Source organism: Denticeps clupeoides, chromosome 6 (genome assembly GCF_900700375.1).
Source record: "Denticeps clupeoides chromosome 6, fDenClu1.1, whole genome shotgun sequence".
In the NCBI taxonomy this organism is placed as follows: Eukaryota; Metazoa; Chordata; class Actinopteri; order Clupeiformes; family Denticipitidae; genus Denticeps; species Denticeps clupeoides.
The window spans coordinates 13,441,225-13,463,529 of record NC_041712.1 but is presented as its reverse complement, the minus strand read 5'-3'; the positions used below and the strand labels follow the sequence as shown (position 1 = coordinate 13,463,529).

The 22,305-nt window shown below is 40.7% G+C and overlaps 1 protein-coding gene across 1 annotated transcript in view; it reads right to left on the bottom strand.

Moving 5' to 3' along the window:
• Window positions 1-1,150: 1,150 nt before the first annotated feature.
• The window catches only part of fgf11b (fibroblast growth factor 11b), a 38,400-nt gene continuing 17,245 nt past the window's right edge, over window positions 1,151-22,305 (bottom strand). The window contains exons 2-5 of the mRNA XM_028984616.1: window positions 16,839-16,949; window positions 13,069-13,172; window positions 3,408-3,606; window positions 1,151-2,088 (exon numbers count right to left, since the gene is read on the bottom strand). Coding sequence (XP_028840449.1) covers window positions 1,955-2,088; window positions 3,408-3,606; window positions 13,069-13,172; window positions 16,839-16,949 — 548 coding nt within the window. The 3' untranslated portion in view covers window positions 1,151-1,954. The remainder of the gene's footprint in view (window positions 2,089-3,407; window positions 3,607-13,068; window positions 13,173-16,838; window positions 16,950-22,305) is intronic.

Genomic DNA, 22,305 nt, shown 5'->3' with positions numbered 1-22,305 from the left:
CAGGTAGGATATGCTGTGCTTATTGGAAGAGGATGAACCTTCATATTTGTTCAGGTCAACGGCTCTCTACAAATGGGTGAGGGTGTTATGCAATGTTTTTGAGAGTTTGAGAGCCAAGGCAGAGACAAGATCAAGACAGGACACCGTGTCCACTGTTAGAGCTGAGGTCTCACTTTGTGGCGGCGGCAGTGGCACACTCATATTCAGAGATACACAATCATGTGCACATTAGAGATTAGAGATTATTAACTTGGCCAATGCCCCCTTTCTCTCTGTGTTTTTCTCCCTTTTGTCTTCTTCTCTTTTTTAGTGGATTGGATGAGGACAGTGAGTGGATAAGCAGTTAGACATCTTTGGAATAATAAGCAGCATTTCTGGCTCTAATGCATCCATATTGCTTTGATGTTAAACTCTTGGGTTTCATGGTGGTGATGGTTGCCCAGGGATGACAATATGAAAACAATGCTGTTGCCCCTCTTGTAAAAAAAAAAAAAAAAAAAAAAAACATCATCCACACCATGTGATTTAAAATGAACACACATGACCCATGCCATTTATATGAAATGATCACCATTGATGATCAATTTTTGGGTGTGTTGGGCCGGGCTGATAAAAAGAAAACCTCAAAAGTGCACAACGACAAGCACATCACACAAGAAAACTCTTGCTGAGGACATTAACATTCACCAGCTCACAAAGAGCAGCATTGCCAGACAAACGCTCGGCTCCGCGCGGTGCCGTATCACTGCAGACGCCGCTGCCATTTCCTGCCTTTTGTGTGAATAATTTAAGCTGTCATGGCTGAAATCCATACAAATCCCCTGAAAAAAATTCCTCCAGAAAAGGAAGAAGAAGAAAAGGAAGAAGAAAAAAGGCCCCGTCTTAATCTCCTGTGTCGTTTTTTGCCCACTCCTCCACCGTGAACCCTGAATTTGACCTGGAAGAACAGCAGATTATTGCATCGAATTTCGCTAAGCAGTTGGCGTGCAGAATGATTAGGAGATTAGCAGCTGTGCTAATGTCAGTACCGTCACAATCATCATCGTGATTCAGTGTTTTTCGCTCAAGTGAGCCAAAAAAATGCATAAACCAAATAAATAAACATCAAGCCAGGTTTTCGAAGGTCACCCCGTCGAATCTGATAAAGAGACGCTGTCCTTTTTTCTCCCTTTTTTTTTTTTTGCCGCTAATGCTGCCTGTCCAATGAAACGTTTTGCCAAATAGAATTGTTTCCCCTGGCTTTGGTCCGAAGCAAATCAATCTTCCCACTGCTGCCCAATAAAAATCGATTTTTTTGGCCCCTGCCATCCCGGTAAGGACTCTAATTTGCTGAAGGTTTTGGTTGGTCACCAGGCCGACAGCAGATAAGCGGTGTCACTGGGATGACTACAGAGAAAAGCATAGTTTTATCTACCCTAGTGAAACTGACTGACTCCCGTACACGCTCTCACACACACTCGCATAGGATACACACTCATGATAAATGAAAGAAAAAAACAAAACAAAACATAAAATGTAATAATGGGCAACTTAAGAATAACGCATGCGGAGCGAACTGATGAAACTGGAGAGGCAAAAAGTGTTTCACATGTGTTGTCGTCAGCTTCCCAGCACTCGTGTGCAATTTTCATGTTCGTCCAAAATGTCACGATGATTATAGGGGCTGGTGGGACTGTACGCTGGGCAGGGGGAAGGGCAGACAAGTCAGCTGTGGTGACAAAGCGATCGGAGGGAGTCTGCTGTGTATGGCGTTGCCATCCGAGGCGCCGGTCGACCAAACCTGAGTGAGCTCCGACAAGAGGTCGAAAGGTTGTCCCTCTCTGGTGACCCAGGTCACGGACCCCCGTCCTGTGTGGCTAACGCTAGAGCGGGACTGGCCGCTCCGTTTGTCCCAGTGCGTTAGGGGAGATTCTTAGTGTCACTGCTGCCCCTCCCCTGGCCCCGCCACCCTGTGCTAGGATGCGTCAGCGCTGGTGATCTCTTTCCTGCCGTTCTGGTGCGACGGTGAGTCTGATGTTTTTACGGTCTTTCGGGGTGGGCTCTGCTCGCCTACCAGCTCATGCAGTGATGGCTCCTTGTACATGGCCACTGGTGAAGGAGACAGAGAGAAATCGAGGTATTATTAAAATAAAGTTTACCAAAATTTGACAGAAGGTATCATAACAATCATTCATAAAGCTTTATGCTAGCAATTACAATGCTAAAAACACTTCTATTCTATTTTTATTATATTTATCACCCGAAACAGCTTATTTTAAAACCCATTCAAGTACTGATATACTGACTACAAAAATTTGCACTCAAATGTCATTCTGTGTTACCAATAAATCTGAGACTAGTTCAGTCTTTTTACACCCATAAATACATCTGGGTTATATCTGTGGAGAAGAGTAATAGCTTCAAACACTGGGGGAGGAGTGCTTTACCTGGCTTAGAGAAACTTTTTAAACTTTTTTCATTTTTACATGCTTGGAAAATGCTTTTAGAAAACTTCATACACACTGTGTTAATATATCCATTTTCAAAACCAGTACCATTACCTATATTTCTACATTAGTTTCCATATGAATGTCAGAAATTCATTATACTCGTATAGACAAACAGTATTAAATCTGATATTGCATAGCTCTCATTAAAATATATATTATGAATTGATTTCAGTGGTTCTGTATCATGAACATATTTATAACAACTAATCATGAATGATTATAGTATTCTGAGCAAATTTTTACACACCAACAAAAGAGGGTTTTCTTGTCCTTGTCTTTTTTAACCAAATAAATTTATGGGAATAATGAACTTACCTTACATTTGCAAGCAATCCCCATGTATAGCACATAGTGATAATTATTTTTGTCACCTATATGTCTTTATTTTATATGTCATTGTCTTAGTTGCTTGTGTTGCGTGTGTTAAGGTGAATGATGAGTGACCGTGTAAGGACACTTTATTACTGCTACCCAGAAATACATATAAATTAAGTAAGCTGATCGTTTGAATTTGAATCCTACTAGAGCCCATTCCAGGACATGCAAGGTAGGGACTCACCCAGGCCAGGGCGCCAGCCCACTGCAGTTCAATGCAATTCGATACCAAATTGTCCAGCCATGAGTGTTGCACTGGGCTAGAGCCTCTTGCATATTGGATGTGAGAATTATTTCAATCTGAATCATGGTGTCGAATGATGTGCTCACATCTCCACTCCACTGCAAAGGCGATTAGAGGTGTCAGTGCAGCTTCTAAATCAGCCGCAGATTAATAGCTACAAAACCAGGTATATGGCCGTTAAGCCAATTAACTCCTCCAAACGGTCAGTTAATCCCATTGAATGAGTCAGGTGAACCGTTCCTTCATAAAGATGATGCTGTGCCTGGCTTCAAGAAAGAAAGGTCCTCATCATGACTGACCTTCGATGACTTTCGGCAGGAAGTGGGCAGCTCCTTTGGTCTTCTTCACACGATTTCCCTTCATCACCTGACCTTCACGGTTGATGCCGATGTACCACGAGCGGCCCGACTGAGTCTGCCGGTACAGCATGGAGGAGTATGTGACGTAGTAGTTCTCAAACACGCTCTCTTTAAACTTGCACTCTGGATTGAAGTGTTCCTGAAAGTAGGAAAACAGACATGAAATTGTAAAAAAAATTTAAAGCAAAGGCAAAACCCCACAGCAGATTATGATCAGGTGTATACACTCTTAGATAAAAAAAAAAAAAATAACAATAATAATATTTGCATTTAACAGCCACATTATTAGAAACACTGCCTTGAATAGCAATGAATCTTGTACCATTTTTGATCTGCATCTATTATCCCTTCATTAGCATTCAGTAACAATGTCCACTACATTTCAAAGTAAAATCATACTTTTCCTGCCCTATGTCATACAAAATAGTTTGGGAAAATTGTACATGTGTGCAAAAGCATGACTGGCAAACTACAAACTAGTTCCTATTATAATTAACCTGATTTTTCCATTTGATAGCCAATCAAATGGCAATATAGAAAAGGAACATTTTGAAAATGAACCTTAAACTTGTAAGAAAGTCAAATAAATCTTAAACAGAATCACTTAGGTTCTACCTAATGGGAATAGTTTCCCTTAAATAATTTTTTTATGATAATGTAATTAATGACATTACCTTACAAAATTGCTGTGCCAAGTGTTTTCCACCTAAAACAAGTTGGTTAAGTAAGAGCTCCGTTACAAAAAAGAGAATAGTGCATTTGAACCATAATTAATTTTGTACTTTTGCTCAAGTGGAAGTTTAGTACTCTGCCAACCACATCTGACTGGAGATTGAAGTGCGTAAAAAGCAAAGTCTTTTACAGGTACACTGTACAACAAAAATACTCAGAACTATGAAATAATTGTGTTATGTAATATGAAGTAAACAAAAACAATTGTAAACAAATCAGAAAATTTCGTGGATTCTTGCAACCGCCCTAAGTCAATGGGGATTTTCAAACAGTGCCAGAGGTCCAAAGTTCTTGTTAGTGATCATCTCATTAAACTGTTTATGATGAGGAGTACACAAAGTATTCATGAAGGTAAAGAGGGGTTACTCTGAAGACATGATTTCTTCTGTTGAAACATAAATGTTTTAAATAGCCTTAATAAGGTATGCATGCACTGTACTTGTACTGCTTGAGTGAATAAGAAGACACAAAGAATACGTGTTTCTAATCATGTGACCAGTGAAAGATGGAGAAGGAGTCCTTAAAAATACATTTGAAGAACCTTACTTAGTCAGCAAGGCTCCAGTGCCCTGCAGAGAAAATTAATATAGATCACCACACAGAGAGCGTCCGTTCATTAGCATTTCTGATAGACTTTGCATCTACTGTACACAGTACAGTAACAGCACACACACACAGTCCTAATTATACATGTGAACTCAAAGATGCTTTTCATTTTCCTGTGGCGGACCACCACTCTGTCCACTCTGTCCATCACAACCAGATCTCATCAAGGCTCAAACCTGCCATGTAAACATTTGTGTTTTCAACCAAAGCTCAGCTCTCCAGGCTTTACGCCCCCACCTATTACCTCCCTTCCAGCCCACGCAGGCCATGGTTGCACGGTGACTGTAACCACTAGTGACAAGTATACATCTCTCTTAGTCATCCTCAGGGTCTTTGCCTTGTCACAGCGCAAACCCAATCTGCAGGATTGATTTAGTGAGAACGAGTGCAGCAGGAGTGAAAGAGCTGACCGAACACTTTTCCCGTCATGCCAAGAGAGATGAGCAGGGGACGACACCACAGAGACTCAGACAGCACCCAGCTACATCTGTCTGCAACTGGTCTGAGCCGTGCCCGACTTTCAATGTGGAATTATTATTTGGGAATATGGAAACAGTGTGCACAGATAGTGTACTGGTAAACCTGCAAATTGCACACAGTCCGTGAATGTGTGATCAGTTGGAAACTACTCTGAGCTGTCAGTAATTTTATTTGGGCCAAAGTAACCAAAAAGAGTTTAGATCTTAGTAAAATGTTTGGGTTTGGGCTGACAAAAATGCAGGACTGAATAAAGCTCATTGATCCATTTTCCAGCAAAGCTAATTGATTGCACCAGACAAAGGTTCTGGTTTGGAAAACACACCATTCTCCCCAGTACAAGTGAGTTTAATTACCATATAAATGAATTTGAAGGAATTTGATGTTCTGAACTGTGCATTGTTCTATTAAACAACAATGCTCAAGGTTTTAGCTGTTTTCAGCTATTTTTGGGAATGAGGAAGGACCATTCTCAAGCACAGTCCAATTCATCATAGGGTGCAATGAAATTCAGATATATTTAATATTACTGAACACATACTTTATTTTACGGTTTGTTGTCTGTGCCCCTAGCCCAGAGCCGTGACAGTTCTTGATGTCCATCCAGTACCTTGTGTATATATAATTTTGTGATCTTATCCTACATTGTTTGAGTTTTGTATCTATGTATTGGAAAAATATAATATAACTCATTTAATGGGTGAGGGTACTACAACCCTAAATGCACACAGATGAACATCCATGAACAGAAAAATTAACCCTTATTCAGTTCATGTATCATAGCGGCCTCTAGAGACCAAGGCCTCATACTTACTCTGTTCTATTGTTATCCTTTTGGATTATAGACCTTTTCCTCTCTATTTAAAAAGTGATATTTAATGTTTTTATTTCACTTTTGTTATTGTAATCTATGACCAGTGTTGGGTACATTAATTTAAAGAAGTAATTATTTTTAGTTACTAGGTACTTCTTTCAAAAAGTTACAGAATTATAAATGTAACTAGTTACCCAGGAAAGTTACTTAAAATGTCCAAAATCCGGATGCCATGGCTCCATCGCCATCGCTCCAGCGGCCCCGTAATTAGAAGGTTGCCAGTTTGAATCCTGATCTGCTAAGGTGCCACTGAGGTGCCACTGATCAAAGCCTCCCCGGGCGCCTCATGGCTGCCCACTGCTCACTAAGGGTGATGGGTTAAATGCAGAGGACAAATTTCGCTGTGTGCACCGTGTGCTGTGCTGCTGTGTATCACAAGTGACAATCACTTCACTTTCTCTTGTTTTGAATTGCTCATAAATGATGTGGATAAAGACCTAGTTCCAGGGCATATTGTACATTTAACATACACATTCTTACCTTTTAATTTCAATCAGGGAAAAGTCATGTCTGTTTTTCCACAGTAAAAATGCTACTTTTAAACTTTAATCACTGTATCTCTCTTGTGTGTGTGTTTGTGTAAACACCTGCCCACCTCTTTCTGTCGTTGGCTATAATTACAGCTTAATTTCAGTAATGCTTTGCATGTTATCAACAGTAACAGTAATGGCATTGTCAGGATGGAAATAGTATTTGGTTAATTACTCTTTTCAGAAAAATTGCCTTTTTTCCCCTGTGAAACAGTTATTGTAACACTGTTATTCCCATCACAGAGGTTCAAGTAAACTTAATTTGATACATTCTGCACTGGTAGGTTCATTCACTACTGGATCAGACATTGCCAGACATAATATATCCTGATATCTGAAACATTGTATTCAGAAAATCTATTTACAGTGTTTGCAATATTTGCAGTATGTTCAGTTGAGACATTTTTGAAAACTGTTAAAACTGTGCACCCTTAATGTGTGAGGTGAGCTTGATTATGACCACAGTGATGCACTCTCCTTACAAAAGGTTTCGGTTGTTAATGATAACAGTATTTGCTTTCTGTGCCGAATGCATTAAGTTTCCCATGAGATATTCTGCTGTTAACAGACAGAAGGTGAACAATTGTCACACACACACACACACACACACACACACACACCCCAACTTGGTGTGTATTAACATGGCTCCCATGTCTGCCATAGCAGGTCCTGCAGACACATTAATGTCTACCCAGGGGCAGATGGATGTCTGCAGCTCTCACTAATCACCTGAGACACAGACGACAAGTAACAGAGAGCCCTCCATAGAATTATCTTTTAACTGCCCAGCGTATTTATCGTTACCACCTTGTTTCATTCACACACACACACACACACACCCTGACCTCTGTGTCAATCAGGATAAACCGTAACCACCATGGCTGTAAACAGAATGAACTGGTTTTCTTGCTCAATACAATGTGACCTCCTGAACCAAAACAACAATGAACTGCAGTTTCACTGTACATTGCTACTATGGCAACAGAATAGGAAAAAGGGTCAAAGATTTCCTGCTCAGAGACAAAGGCATAACCTAAGATCTAACGATTAAATGGCACGAATAAAATAAACCACAAAAAATGTAGCATAATATATAAATCCTTGGCTTGTGACTCATTGACCAGATTCAGCGGCGTCTGCCGCCACAATGAATTCTAATGAAATCTGCGGCGAGGGGTAATATCCGGCCTCCGTGCAGAGAATCCGCAACTCCGGGAACAGCCTTTTATCATGCGGAGCGGCACTCCGTCCTTCCCTTTCGCCCCTCCCCTCTCCTCCTCCACCGGTGTGGGTGTCTGATTACATCTATTCTACCTGCTCCACAAAAGCCAAACCTCGCCTGCTCCTACCACGCTGCTAAAGGCGGATAACAGCTCCTTAACCTCTCTCTCTTCCCATCTCCTTTGGTTTTTTCTCTCTTTGTTTCCTTCACCACCCTCTGCCCCAGTTCTTCTAAAGCCTGACTCAGGAGTCTCAGCACACCTGGTGCAGGGCTTCTTCTTTGGAGGAAAACAGCATGAAAGGAAAAACAAAGACGGTAATAGACTGCATATTTTTGCAGCGCTATACAAGACATAGAGTGTTTCTCGTGTTCGCAAATGTCATATTTAGTAGGTCACCAACCAGAATGTGCTCATAGATGCTCATATGGATCATAACCACTCCCTTTTTGGTTTGGTTGTGGACATGATGACTATTTTATGCTGTGTCCTGATGCCGCAAGTACAAGAATGTTACAATCATAGAGAATGGATGGAAATGGAGGAGGAGATATGGAGATAGGACCCTGTGCTTTACCTGCACATGTGACATATTAAATCATTCAGAATGAGGAAGTAGGGTGTATGAGCGCTGTCAGTCATCCCTCTTGGCTTCTCCCATTGTAAATCCAGAAGACATATTGATGTGACATCACAGCACTGTGAAATATCAGGCGTTTGGGCCTTCATTTCTCTTTTAAAATGAAAAGTCCTTGCTCTTTTTTTCTATAAAGAGCTCTTAGAAATGGGTCTGGTCAACTCCCTATTTGGCTCCTTTGTCTGTCTCAATGTGATGCAATGACCTTGTCTATCAAAGCAGTGGCTTCAATTAATTTATAATTCATGAGAACATCCCTACTTTTTTAGTGGTCCTGCCAAATTAATTAAAGCAACTGTCTGATAGTGATGCCCCCCTCCCCCACTTTCAAGCGCTGTTGATATGACTCCAGGATGAGAGCACAATCCTGGCCAAAGTATCAATGAGAATTCAGAAAATCAATATAGAGCTCAGGCCCACATTGTAGCTGTTACAAAGTAAATGTTTACAAAATGTTCTAATTCTATTAATTTTTTTTTAATTGAACACAGCCATTCTGCTCTGGGAACGGTAATCTGGGTATCAAGTCTACTTCTTTGTCATAAATCTGACTTTCTTGTGTTCTCCAGGTCCACTCAGACCAGAGTTTTGTCTGTCTGATGTTGCCCTGATTACCCGATTGTGTGCATCTATGTTCATGTGTATAAATGTATCCTGATGCTTCCGGTCATTTTTTTTAACACTGTTTTATACCACTGCTTCATTGTTTATGTCTATGTATTTTTCCCCTGTCATAATGCATTCCTGACACATCAGAAGATTCTTAAAAAGGACTTGTCTTTTTAAATGTTTAATGTTTTTTATTTATGTGCAACAGCACTATGACAGCATCAATTGTTTTCAGTTTTCATTGATACCACATATGATCACATGCTTAGGTATTTTGTGTGTAAATTCTGACAGTATGTTTTGTTAATGTTTTCTGAACGCTCCACAGATGTTGCATTACATAAGCCAATAAGCCATGAACACAGACAAGCGTGGGTTAAATGGATATGCCATAAAAGACCCAGAGCTATGTGTTCTGCAGAGAGCCAGCAGGGCACAGAGTGCACACGTGTCACATTTGAGTGACAGGGTGAGGACCCTGTCAATTCAACTCTGGTTGAAATGATGACAGAATGCAAGCAATTTACACCTTAATGTATTCCATCTGTCTTTATTGGACTGCTAAATAAAGACTGAATGAGTATTTTAGATATTTTTATTATTAAGTACTTCTGTATTAATGTTTATGTCTAAAGACAATAAGACATTGTCTTCTGCATTCTATTTGTTTTTATTGTACACAAATCACATAATTTGGTTTGACAAAATAACAATGGGATATATGTGATTTTGGGATGTCAGTGCAAAAGACTGTGGTTGGCTGTCCAGGGGTTTTTCCTGCTCTGCGCCCATGCATGGCTTGACCCAAATAAGTGGGCTTAGATAATGGATGGGTGGATGGAGGATTTACTGCATTATTAACAGATCCAAAGGATGATCAAGATCAAAACACCACACAAATCTGTGCGATCTCACACATGCACACAAACATATTAGTATGTTATTCTCCATTATAACACAGTTAAATAAACAGACTCTTCTTCCCTTAAACTATATTTGCATCAGTATTTCTCTTGGTTGTCAATATTCATTTGATGGCACTGGTTTGTCAATATTCATTTGATGGCGCTGATACCTGCAGTCTACTCAAAAGCGCCCCTTGAGGCCAGCAATGCATGTGTACACAGAGGGAATCTCCATGGGCTCGTGTGTTTGTTCAATTACCTGGAGGGGAGGGGGTGGGCACTCTACCTGTGGTTGGGCAGGGTAAAATGGATCCATGGTAAAAATAGTAACCTGAGTCCTGCCCTGACCCACTTACTCATTGGTGTGCTCCGGAAAACCCTCCTGGGCTGTGTGTGTGCGAGCAAGTGTGTGCGTGTGTGTTGGTGCATGCGCACTCTACACTCAATTTTACTTAATGAGCAAAGTCCAGGTTAAACCAGCAATTTAATAACAGCTACACAGCCCCACCATTAAATTATGGTGTGTCTTGATTTCACGGTACATCATGTACATCTCGCTTATGTACAAAGAGAATGTTCCAATGGCATCCAGCCAGGCTGAGAGAGAGAGTGAGAAAGAAACAGAGCAGGAATTAAATGGTGTAAAAGGGTGTCCCCTGTGTCTTCAGTTGTCACATTGTCACAGCTCTCCTGCTCTCGTTCTTCTCCCTCTCTCTCTGGTGATAGTCATGGTGTTGCTGTAACCAGTACAGATATTTGTCTGCTCTGACATTTCCTGTCATTTATGTCCTCTCCGGTGGATTAAGCTCTTGCTTTAATGATTAAAACACACACACAACGATCCGCACATGCATTCACTCAAAAGCACATTCTTCATTTTTCTTACACAACCATACAAGAGGGGGTTGGTGATTTGTGCCCCTTAATTTAAGTGTCAAACTCATAGCAGTTGCTTAATAAAGCCCTGTTTACCTTTGCAGCTACTGCCACAGGCCATACTCTCACAAACAAAGGGCACTTGGAGACATCTTATCAAAACCAAAGCCAGAGGGCTGTAATTAGGCCTTAACAATGTGTCAGTTAATCTGTTGCATAACGGCTCCCATGCCAATACCCTGAGCTGCACAACAAAGACATGGGTCAAAAGGGACCACGACAAGGGGACAGTTTTGGAAGGACACAATGATGAGAAGCCCAGAAATAATGAAAATGTGAACAGGGAAGAGCACAAAGAGAATAAAATGCATAGGACAGATAATAGGACCTGGACATGAAAGATGTGACAAAGAGCTTAGGGCACATACAGGATTGTATATATGAGACAAGACGTAGATGAACAGGGTTTGAAAATTAAAAACATAAAGAGAAAAGGCCAGACGTAACCGAAAAGGACACATTTAGGACACAGCGAACAGGACACAGTCTGTCCGTTCCTGAACTTTTTCATGCAAAGCAAGGATGACTAACACATGGTATATAGAGCATATAGATGAGGACGTCCTCATGTTCATCCCATTGACATGAACAGTACAGCAGATACTTCATAAACAGCAATAGGGACACAAGGAAGTATTAACCAGAAGCTGTCTGATTTGGACATTTGTTTTAAACTGGTCACTGGCTCAAACTCTGCAGTTGTTGGGAACAGACATCTAGAAATGGGGGTTGGGTAAGAGTTACACACAGAATAGGTCATAAAAATTAGGACATTGAAATTAGGACATGAAGGGTTAGGACATGGACACAGGTGCCAGGAATTAAAGAATTAGAACAGAAGGGTAAGTGGGGTATAATAGACAGAATAGACCAGACCAATAAGGACAAAAGGACATAGTAGAAAGGACATAGAAAGGACACCAGTGGACACATATGATATGATACCCACAAATATAAACAGTAGAAGTGCATAGGACAGGAATGATGGTAGTAGAGGAAATAAAGGACAAAAATGAAAGGATGCAGCATCCATGACAGGACGTAGCTTAAATGTAAGGGCAACAATGACATACCATTGATACTAGGGCAGAGTTAAGGACACAGGACATTCCAAATGATGCTGTTTTGTATAAAAGGTGTCAGTGATCCTGTGCGAATGAATGAGTGGGCTTGCTTTGAACAAAACTGCGCCCTGCACTTCACTCCTGCTTTGGTTTTCAGTTCACTCACAGACAAGAGACAAAAGCAGCTTCTGATCCTGCATCCTAATCACCAGATTTGGGACGTACTCCTTGTCCCTCTCATCCTTCCCACCAGACAACATGTTCTTTACATCTCCACACAATCACATATGGGAGCATATGTAAATTATTCTGAAGTTTTCCATTTTGAAGGTCTTTGTCTGTCTCCAAATATCCCATTCACCTTGTTTGATAATGCACTAATATGGCTCCTCCTGTCTTTTCTTGCTCAACATCAAAGCCATAATTGGTCACACCGCAGCGGATTAATCCCTTTCTTATTATTTGTTGCATGTGAGCTAAATAAGAACAGAGACTGGGCACCCTCATGTGCTTAAAAAACACCAGGAGACGACGAGGCAGCCAGCCGAATCTGGGAGTCATCAATTCAGAGCTGTCTACCCGAATGTTGCTCCTTCATTTGTCCATGTATGGGCTGCAAAAATGGGTGCCGTGGCTCAGTTTCTACTCCCAACGGTCTTGGTAAAAGGACCTCAGCTAATCTGTATTCCCTTGCATGGGCTTGTTAACACTGGTGCTTCCACATTTTCTGCATCCAGAGGTCAGGTGTGATAACACAGTGACACAATGGAGGCACAAGTGGCTTAAGACTATAGGAACTAAGGATCCCATTAAACTCCCTTTCCATGTTTCAGCAATTCTTCCTGTGAGACCATGAATGAGTTTTTCTTTTCAAATTTGGTACATTTTATTATGCTGTAAAAATGCTTCTGCTAAATAGTAAGACTTGCAGGATACATGATTTTCATTACATTATTGAGAATGCACTTTTATTAATTATTATAACCATGGTTATGTTTGAGATAGACTCACAGAAGTGTAGAGGAAGCCCTCACTGTTCATGCCCAGGTAAAGACCGGTCTTCGTCCCCTGGATTGCTACTATCCGCAGGCCCACAGGAATCAAGTTGAACTGTGCTGTCAGAGAAAAGATAAAGTAACGTGAGAGTCCAAGCTGGCAGGATGGGTGTGTACACATGGCTGGTAACCACAGCTGTGCATCGTCACAAGTTTGTATTTACATTTTACATTTACAGCATTTATCAGACGCCCTTATCCAGAGCGACTTACAATCAGTTACAGGTACAGTCTTCCTGGAGCAACTTAGGGTTTAAGTGTCTTGCTCAGGGACACAATGGTAGTAAGCGGGATTCGAACCCGGGTCTTCTGGTTCATAGGCGAGTGTGTTACCCACTAGGCTACTCCCACCCTATGTCATTTCCCTATGTATGTCATTTCCGTCAGCTGATTTGAATGTCCATGCTGTTTCCCTGCTAAATACTGTTTAAACTTTTAGTTGTGATCATAAATGATGAAAGCCTCTGAATATTGTTACTCACTAGCCATTGCTGGAACTGTTTTATCTGGTTGTGTTTGCTACATGTAGTTAATGAAAATCGAGTTACTGAATGCGAAAAGTGTCATTTGTCAATGTCATACACAGCACAGCTCAATGGTAGCTCAGTGGCACCTTTCGGATTTTAACCCTTCGGTGGTGGTAGTAGCCTAGTGGGTAACACTCTCGTCTATGAACCACATATTACCATTGTGTCCCTGAGCAAGACACTTAACCCTAAGTTGCTCCAGGGGGGGCCTGTCCCTGTAAATACTAATTGTAAGTCGCTCTGGATAAGGGCGTCTGATAAATGCTGTAAATGGTAACAAGTCTGCTTCCTAACTTGCTGAAGTTTTATTTACAGCATGTCATCAATATGGTCCTGGGAAGCTTATGCAGCCAATACTGTGTATTCTAGACATGCATTATAGAAAATATCAGTATCGTATTTTTTATCAGCACATTATTTTTTAGGCATCTAAGCAACATTTAAATGACTATCCTATGCTTTTTATTGTCCTTCCATTGTAGTGCAGTCTGGAATACATGCTCTTGGAGACAAGAATGGGGCAAGCTAACATTTACAGGCCTCATAAAGTGGTCAGCTGTGTGTGTGTGTGTGTACATTTTATATATGTATATATTTATCTATTATACACACACACACACACACACACACACACACACACACACACACACACACACACACACCAACCAATCATCTACCTGCCAGACCAGCTCTGATAATGAAGGTGGTGAAATGAGCTACCACACCAAACAAGGCCTCCTGTGAGCTTATTTAGGATTTATCAATTTGTCACAGCATGATCTCCAATGTCACAATCATACTACCGAGGCCACACCCCTTCAGTTTCGATTTGTATTACACTCGGCATCATTTAAAAAAAAAGACATCTTCACTGGCGCTTTGAGCGCAAGGCCCTAACTCAGGCGAGGCGAGGAAAAAAAAGGGAGAGAGATGACAAAGATGAAGAAGCGTTAGAATAAGGGTGGGTGGCATGGGGGAAGACCAAAGTGAATGCTAGGAAGAAAATGGCAGAAAGATGAAATGGAGAGTGTTGGGAGAGGAGGAAGAAAAGTGCCAGAAATGACAGTGATAGTGAGAATGTGAGTGATTGCGACAGTGAGGTCTGTGGAGAGGTGAAAACCTTAGTATGTTTCAGCAAAATCACTGTGCTGTGCCAGTGCTATTTCTCCTTTAAAAGGCCTCTGCCTTGCCGAGCAAAAATACAGAGGAAGACATCTGAGCAGAGAGAGCAGACGACTGGGGAATGTGTCAAAAGGAGGGAGGGGGAACAAACATATTGAAATGTACATTTTAAAAAGCCTCTCGAGAGCCATATGGTAACATAAATGAGTGGTGCAGCCAAGCTCATAACATTCATAAACACATCTGGCTTGTTTATTCCCTGATCCCTGAAGGATTTGGAGGGGGAAGTGACATCCAATAAATCTCTGTCCTTTTTTATGAATTGTGTTGTGAGTTCCAGCTTCAGAGGAGACCTCGCCATTCTGTGTGGTTTTAATGCACAGATAAAGAGTAAAAGAAAAATGTCGCTCTCTGATGAGTGTTGTACGTAGCGACCCCACCATTACAGTGGCTTTGGCTTTGATTAGTTTGGCAAATTGCAGATCCCATGTTTACTCTGCAGAGTGCTCCATGCCTGTTTCTGCAATTCAGCAGCCACTGTCCAATGGACAAGCTGGGGAGCCCTGTGTGGTTTTCTTAAGTGTGCAATGCATGATTACGCCCATATGGAGGCATGCAGAGTAGACCGAATCTTGACTAAATAACTTGAATAATTACTTTTGAGTTTCAAAATCCCAAACATTATTTCTTGTTTCTGTAATTTAGTAGCACACTTTTTGTTATTATGCTAAATTAATATATAGGAACTAAATAAATCTTCTTTGTACAGTCACTTATTAGCTTTGGTTGTAGTCCATTCCTCTTCTCTGTCTGTTATGAATGAGCCTTCTCATGAAGCACAGTGTTTACATTGACAGTTGTGCCACGTGTGTTGCTGTCGTTTCTCACGGCACGCTGTTAAACTGTCTGAAGGCCGAGGCGCAGCAGCACCATTTCATTATGCCCTGCACAGAAGCTGTTCATGCTGGTCAGGGTTACAGCGGGATGCAACTAATCCAGCAGTACGGAGAAGCCAGCGGAGGAACACACTTGGCAGTTTGCCAGTCCATCACAATTCACGGAGTGTATCTGCGAAGTAGGCCATCATGCAGCAAATGGCAGCTTACGGAATCGTTGCCCTTACATGTCCTTTTCATTATTTACATATATGAATTATAATAGGCATTTTCATGTTTTTATAAGCAGTAAGGTAAAACCCAAAAATACTGTGTGTACCAGCAGTGTTATCATGTTTCCAGTTCATATTTTTTATTCATTTTTTTGTGAGTGGAGTTTGCATGATCTTCCTACGCGGGTATCCAGAAAATTGTAGGTATGGGTGTGCGAGTGAATTGTATATGTGTGTATGTTTTGTGTGAACCCAGTAGTAGGCTGGTGCCCCACCCCGTGAGAGTCCCTGTCCTGGCCCAGTGTCCCATGATGGGCTCCAGTATGGAAAGTGCGTGAGTATAATAAAATAAGAAATATATGTATTTCAGTATTTTCTAATTCTGTGAAGGCATCAGTGCAATGCAATGCATATTTGGAAAATATCTATGAACTGTCCCATATGGATCTTGGAGGAATTGCAACTCCCTGTAGAGAAATGTGCAATGTCATGGAAAAACTCTTCGGTTTTCCTCTGAATTACATCATCTGTGTTTTTAATATATGCTGTGACACAGCTGTCTTCTTCCAGGCCTCAGCCTCCCCCTCCCATCAGCTTGTAACACCTCTGTCCCACCCGGAGTGGAGCTTTAGAGGAATGGGCTTTTAACTGCTGCTGGGACCTGTCACAGGGTATAATACACCTGGCCACTGTCCAGTGGGTCCAGCCAAACCACAGCTTTCAGATTAATTATCACAGCAAGGCACAGAGTTACAGAGTGGCTGGGGGGGAGAGGGGGAGTAAGTGAGCATGAAAGATTTAAAAAGAGAAAGTAGAGAAATAAAGTAAGTGCTAGAGGGAGTACAGGAGATTGTATTAAAAATGGAGAGTCGTTAAAAAAATGCTGAGTTATACAATAAAAAATTAACACATATTTATCCTGTCTTTACAAATATGTCCTCTTTCTTGCATAAACACTCACACACTTACAGAAGGAGCTGCTCTCGTCCCTTGTGCCGTCCAAAGTGCCGTCTGGCAGCATCTGGAGGTAGTAGCCATGTTGGCTGTACAGACGAGTAACAATGCCTTTTAGCTGAGGCTCTGCAGACAGAGACAGAGAGAGATACGGTTACATGTGTGTAGGACAGAGGTGTGTACATTGCATGTTTGTTAAGATACTGTTTTCCGAGCCAGATACGTGTTATGTTGCTTTTCTCTTTTGCAAAAGATATTTACTCAAGACATGAAATTCCAAGAACGTTTAAATATGATATGTGAAGGGAAACATTAAAAGTCCTAAAATTGTAAGCACTTCAGGGGAAAGGAACATCTACATGTTGTCGCCTACACAATATACAATGTTTCTATGAGTATATTCAAAGTTTATTCTAGACCCCTTCATTATTCAAGTCACCATGAACACTGCTGGATTGCACGGCCCCCGTTATATGTATCCATTTAAGGTAGGTACTGAATAATGAAGAGGAGCTGTCCGTGGTGCTGTTTCCTACATTGCTAATGGAAAATGAAGCTCCAAATTTCATTCATTTGTTGCATACAATATAATATGTGTAGAGTGATTAACTGTTTTAAATAGTTATTATTCCTTATGTTGTGCAGTAAAATGTATTTCATTTTTAAAAAGATTTTAAGATTTATTTGCCTTGAGACCAATACATCAGCCTAACTTTTTACAGCATCCAGCAGGCCTCTCCATAGAGGAAACTGTGACCAAGTGCTTAACAGAAAAGCTGAACCTAAGCCCCCAGCATTATGGGAGCAATGCAGAACAGACCCAAACTCATGGGGGGAGCCCATCTGCCTGGCCCACTTTCTATCGAAACTATCTGAACTAAATACAGACATTCAAAAACGGAGACATTGTTCTGCTGAAGGGCCAGACTGTTCTGTAGTATTTTGCCGGATTGCTTTGCCACTGCCTGACAAATCTGGCTCCGAGCTTCTGATCCTGCCTTAAAAAGTTATTGCTAGGAAAAGGTTCACAGCTCTCATGCTGTAGGGCATCTCGAAGGTGCTTTTTGCAGGGTTAAGAGTTTATGGTCAGTGTGCCACAGCAGCACCTGTACACCAGGCTTTCTCGGTGCAATGGTGAAAACAGCAGCTGTGCGTGGCGCTGTCCTGCTGTCAGGCCAGGTCAAGTGTCCTGATGCATGCTGCAAGATCACATCTGTGGCAGTGGCTTTGGGGGAAATCCTGCTACATGACTATAGGGAAGCCAGAATGGAGACTGGAGACTGGAGTGATTCAGACAGCCTTTAAAAAAAATTACAATTAGAGACCCCACTGACTAACAGAAATTAGCCTTTATGGTGGAACATATAACAAAGATTAATGACATATTTTCCTTGGGGAGCTTAGTCCCCAATGGACTGAGTAGCCTAGTGGTAAAAGTGGATGACATTACAAAAACCCTTTGTAAAACAAAGACCAACAAAATCAAGAAGCCCCCTCTTTTTATGGGTTCAGACAGTTTTTTGTTAAATGCTGGGTTTGACAAGCCAAACCACTTGCCTTGTTGGCTTCAGCCAGTCAAGCATTTTCTTGTAGCAGGCTAAGTTGACATGATTGGGAAATGTTCCCCCTGGACCTTGCTGGGTAAAAAAAGTGCACGTATCGGCCCTTTGTGTGTTTGACAGTTTACAATACTACAGTGCTTACAGAATCACTGTATAACACAGACTTGGTCTTGCTCTCTCCCTGCTGATTGTTATTTACTTTTTTAAAAATGGTATTAAATACAAGTCATACTTTTAATTTTTTTTATTGATTAATTTAAAGGTATAGTAGTAACAACAACAACAATAATAACAATAATAATAATAATTATTATTTTTATAGCAATGAGAAGAGAATGAGATGTCATTTTTTCCACATCTCCTTTCTTTATCCAACAGTTTATCCAACATTCGATTCAATTTTTACCCAGATGACACACGTCTCAGTCGCTCTTAAATTAAAGGAATTCTTTATAAATGCTTCCCCTGTATTTGTCATTGTCTGTTCTATGTATCACTCCTTCCCAAGGTTTCTCTCCTAGAGTTTTTTTTTTTTGTGTGGAGTAATTCCTTGTGTGCAGAAGGATCAAGTGTGGGGGGTGTCAACTGTAGGGCTTGTGAAAGCCCATTGAGACATACTGTAATTATGGGCTATATAAGAAATAAATGTTGTTGTGGTTGTTCACTTGGACTCTCCTTGTCATAAACATATTAATGATGTCTTAGACATTTTTTTCACAATTGGCTAAAACTGTAAAAGCTTCATCAGGCAAAAACTGTATTAATCCTGTTTGCTTCTAATATGGCCGAAATGTTCAGCAAATGTCTGTTGTCTGGGTCTCCCAGGTTCTGTATGTGACTGTGTTTTGAAAAACTTTGCTTAATGAATCGATGACATAGAAACTAATGAAGACTACGGTAAGAAACCAGGGCTTTAATATACAGATGTGGAAACCGGGTGTATTAATCAGCTGAATTTATTATCACTTGGTTGGCAGCGCTTGTTCATTATGTGAGAGCATGCAAACAATGTCTGCAACAATATAAATGAGGCGTTAGCATGTCTTCCCCTACAGGCTTCAAGGTTGATTTGATAGCTATCATTTTGTCTCTGTGTAATGGTTGGTCAGTCCATTAAAATGCCCACAACTCATAACAGACGTTATGAAAAACAGAGTTGCAAAGTCATTGCCTGCTCCGCTGCACAAAACTATTTTCTAGTTTCCTTTGTAACATCAATTTCCTTCTAATTGACTCATGCCAAGGTTAAACTCTCTAATATAAGTACACCATGAAAGCACAATTGCACAGTTGCCATTTTGAACTCAATTCTCAGGACTAATCTGAGTCCTCAGATGCATCACAGAAATGCCAGTAAAGCATAAAGCGCACATTTCATTGCCATATTTATGACAAAGAATCAGACGTCACTGCGAAAACTGCATTTATGAGTCAGTACACTAGTCTTTTATTTCTTCTTGTTCTAGTTTTTAAATGAATTGACAAGTGACAAGCTGTGCAACTTCATGAAGCCAGACTGCTGTATTGAGAGTCAACCTGACTGTTTACCATGTTTTACGTTAAGGTGGTAATGTCACACACACACATGATAGAGAATCAGGTCCACGGTCTGCATCTTCACTGTAATTGGAAGCAAGCTACAGATAAATAGCACCCTTACCTCCTCTGCATGTATTAATTTCATACTTATTCTCAAAATGCTCATGTTCTAAGGCTGGCAAATGTTACCCCCGTGCCAAGACCTTTCTGTGATGAATCGTGAGTCCTTTACTGTCCACTTGGCAGATTAGCTATGCACGGTGCACTCATGACAACCTCATTCTCTTGTGACTTTAACATGAAATCTCTCCCTCTGTGGAGCTTTGTGCTGCACACACTGAATGTGTCTCATTATCGTTGTTCCTTTGACAACCTTTGTGTATATTTGGGCAGGAGAGTGATGCTACTCTGGTACATACACACACACATACAGCATACCATGCAGCAGTATATATGATCTGTTTCCCTTGTCAGCTCTCTGCACCCACCCTCAACCACTTGCAAAAGTTTGAATAGAGACATAGATGCGTACCGCACTTTTGGTGGTATTTTAATAAAAATCTTATACAAGGATGGCATTGAGTGGACCTAAATAGAAGTCCACAGGAATGCTGACTATACCCTAAGTGGAAGGGCTTTTACATTTTGAATAATGCACTGTTCTGTGTTCAGTTAGTGACAATTTGCCCCCATGGATAAACATGTCGTCATTAAATTAATTATTTTCTGTCTATTCAGAGTTCCAGGGATACCACATACATAATTGTCATTTCCAAGCTTGTGCAATGTACAAGTAATTTCCCAGATTAATGTCATTTTTTCTAATGTTATTTCTAGGGTAATAAACACAATGGAGAGAAAGCTGAAATTAATTGAAAGGAGTGGACTTTATAATATTATTTATTAAATTACCATTAAAATTGAGATGTATATGTTATACTCCCAGTTCAGTGGTTTGCGACCAACATTTATGTCTTGGACTTCTGAAGAAGGTCTAAGAGAGTTTCTGCCCATAAAGGTAATCAATTAGGTCATGTAATCTCAGAGATGAAAATAAGAACACAATAACAAATAATTAGTTTAATATTGTCACGTCTACGGACTTACGGGGGAAGGAAGCGCAGAGGTCTGACATGCTGGGAAGGGATTTTATTACAAATTAACAATAAATACAAATAAACAATGGCGCGGTGGCCAAGAACGGGAAATAAAAGTGGAACAACTAAAACAAACCCGCAGGCGTGTGGCGATTGCCAGAACTGAAAATACACTAACACACAACAGTGCACTCACAACAGTCCACGAAAATGCCTTCCCTCCCGAAGGGGCGGAAATGTCTGGCTTTTAAGCGCTGTCAGGATTGGCCACCGGTGATGAGCCCAGCTGCAGTCAATCCTGACAAATATAAGAGAAATTGAACTGGCATGATTTGCCCTTTTGCTGGGCCTCCATGTGGCATTTTTCTGAATAAGCTAATATGTTGGGTTCTATACAATACTACCAATCAAATGTCTGTGTGTATGTTTGTGTGCATGTATGTCTGCAACACTTATCTCCAAAGACATATTCTCCCATTTTACTTCCTGTCCTCCGTTAGAAATCATGCATCATCATAACCATGTGACTGAAACCCACCTATTTCAACACTGACAAGGGTGACAGCGCAAGGCTGCTGAGTGGCACACTGTGCTTGCGCTGTGCTCGGTTCAGGGCTTCGTGAAGCCCATTGTGCATGCATGGAAATGATTGGGCAAGTGTTTCGGATTTGGCAGCTCATCCGCTACTTGTGGTATGCTAGTTACAGTGTAGTTCATATTTCAATGAATGGATTTAATACACGTAACATAGTGAATAACCATAAATTAATTGCCAATCGTAGTTTTTGTCAAATAAATCGTGATCAGTTTTCAGTCAATTGTTCAGCCCTAGTTTAATTACAAGCTATATAAGTTAGATACCTACTTGCCCACTAACAAAGAAACAATCAGTCTGTAATTTCAATAGTTAGTTTATTTGAACAGTGAGAGACAGAACAAAAAACAATTTTTTTTTCATTTGAATTTGCATTTTTATTGATAAAATAAGTATTTGATCCTCTACTAATAAGCAAAATTTCTGGCTTCTAGTTCTATTTTCATATAACAACACTGAGAGCTTCTGAACTCATCCATGGACACCTATGGACACCTGTCCATATAATCAATCAATCTATCTACATTCCAACTTTGCACCATGACCCAAGAGCTTTGCTTTACTTCGCCAAAAATGTAGTTTTTGTTATCTTTGACTCATCCTGTAAATTATATATTTTTTATTGTGCATGTATTTTTATTCATCCTTTTAAAATAGTTTGGTTACTGCATATTACCTGGCAATGGAGC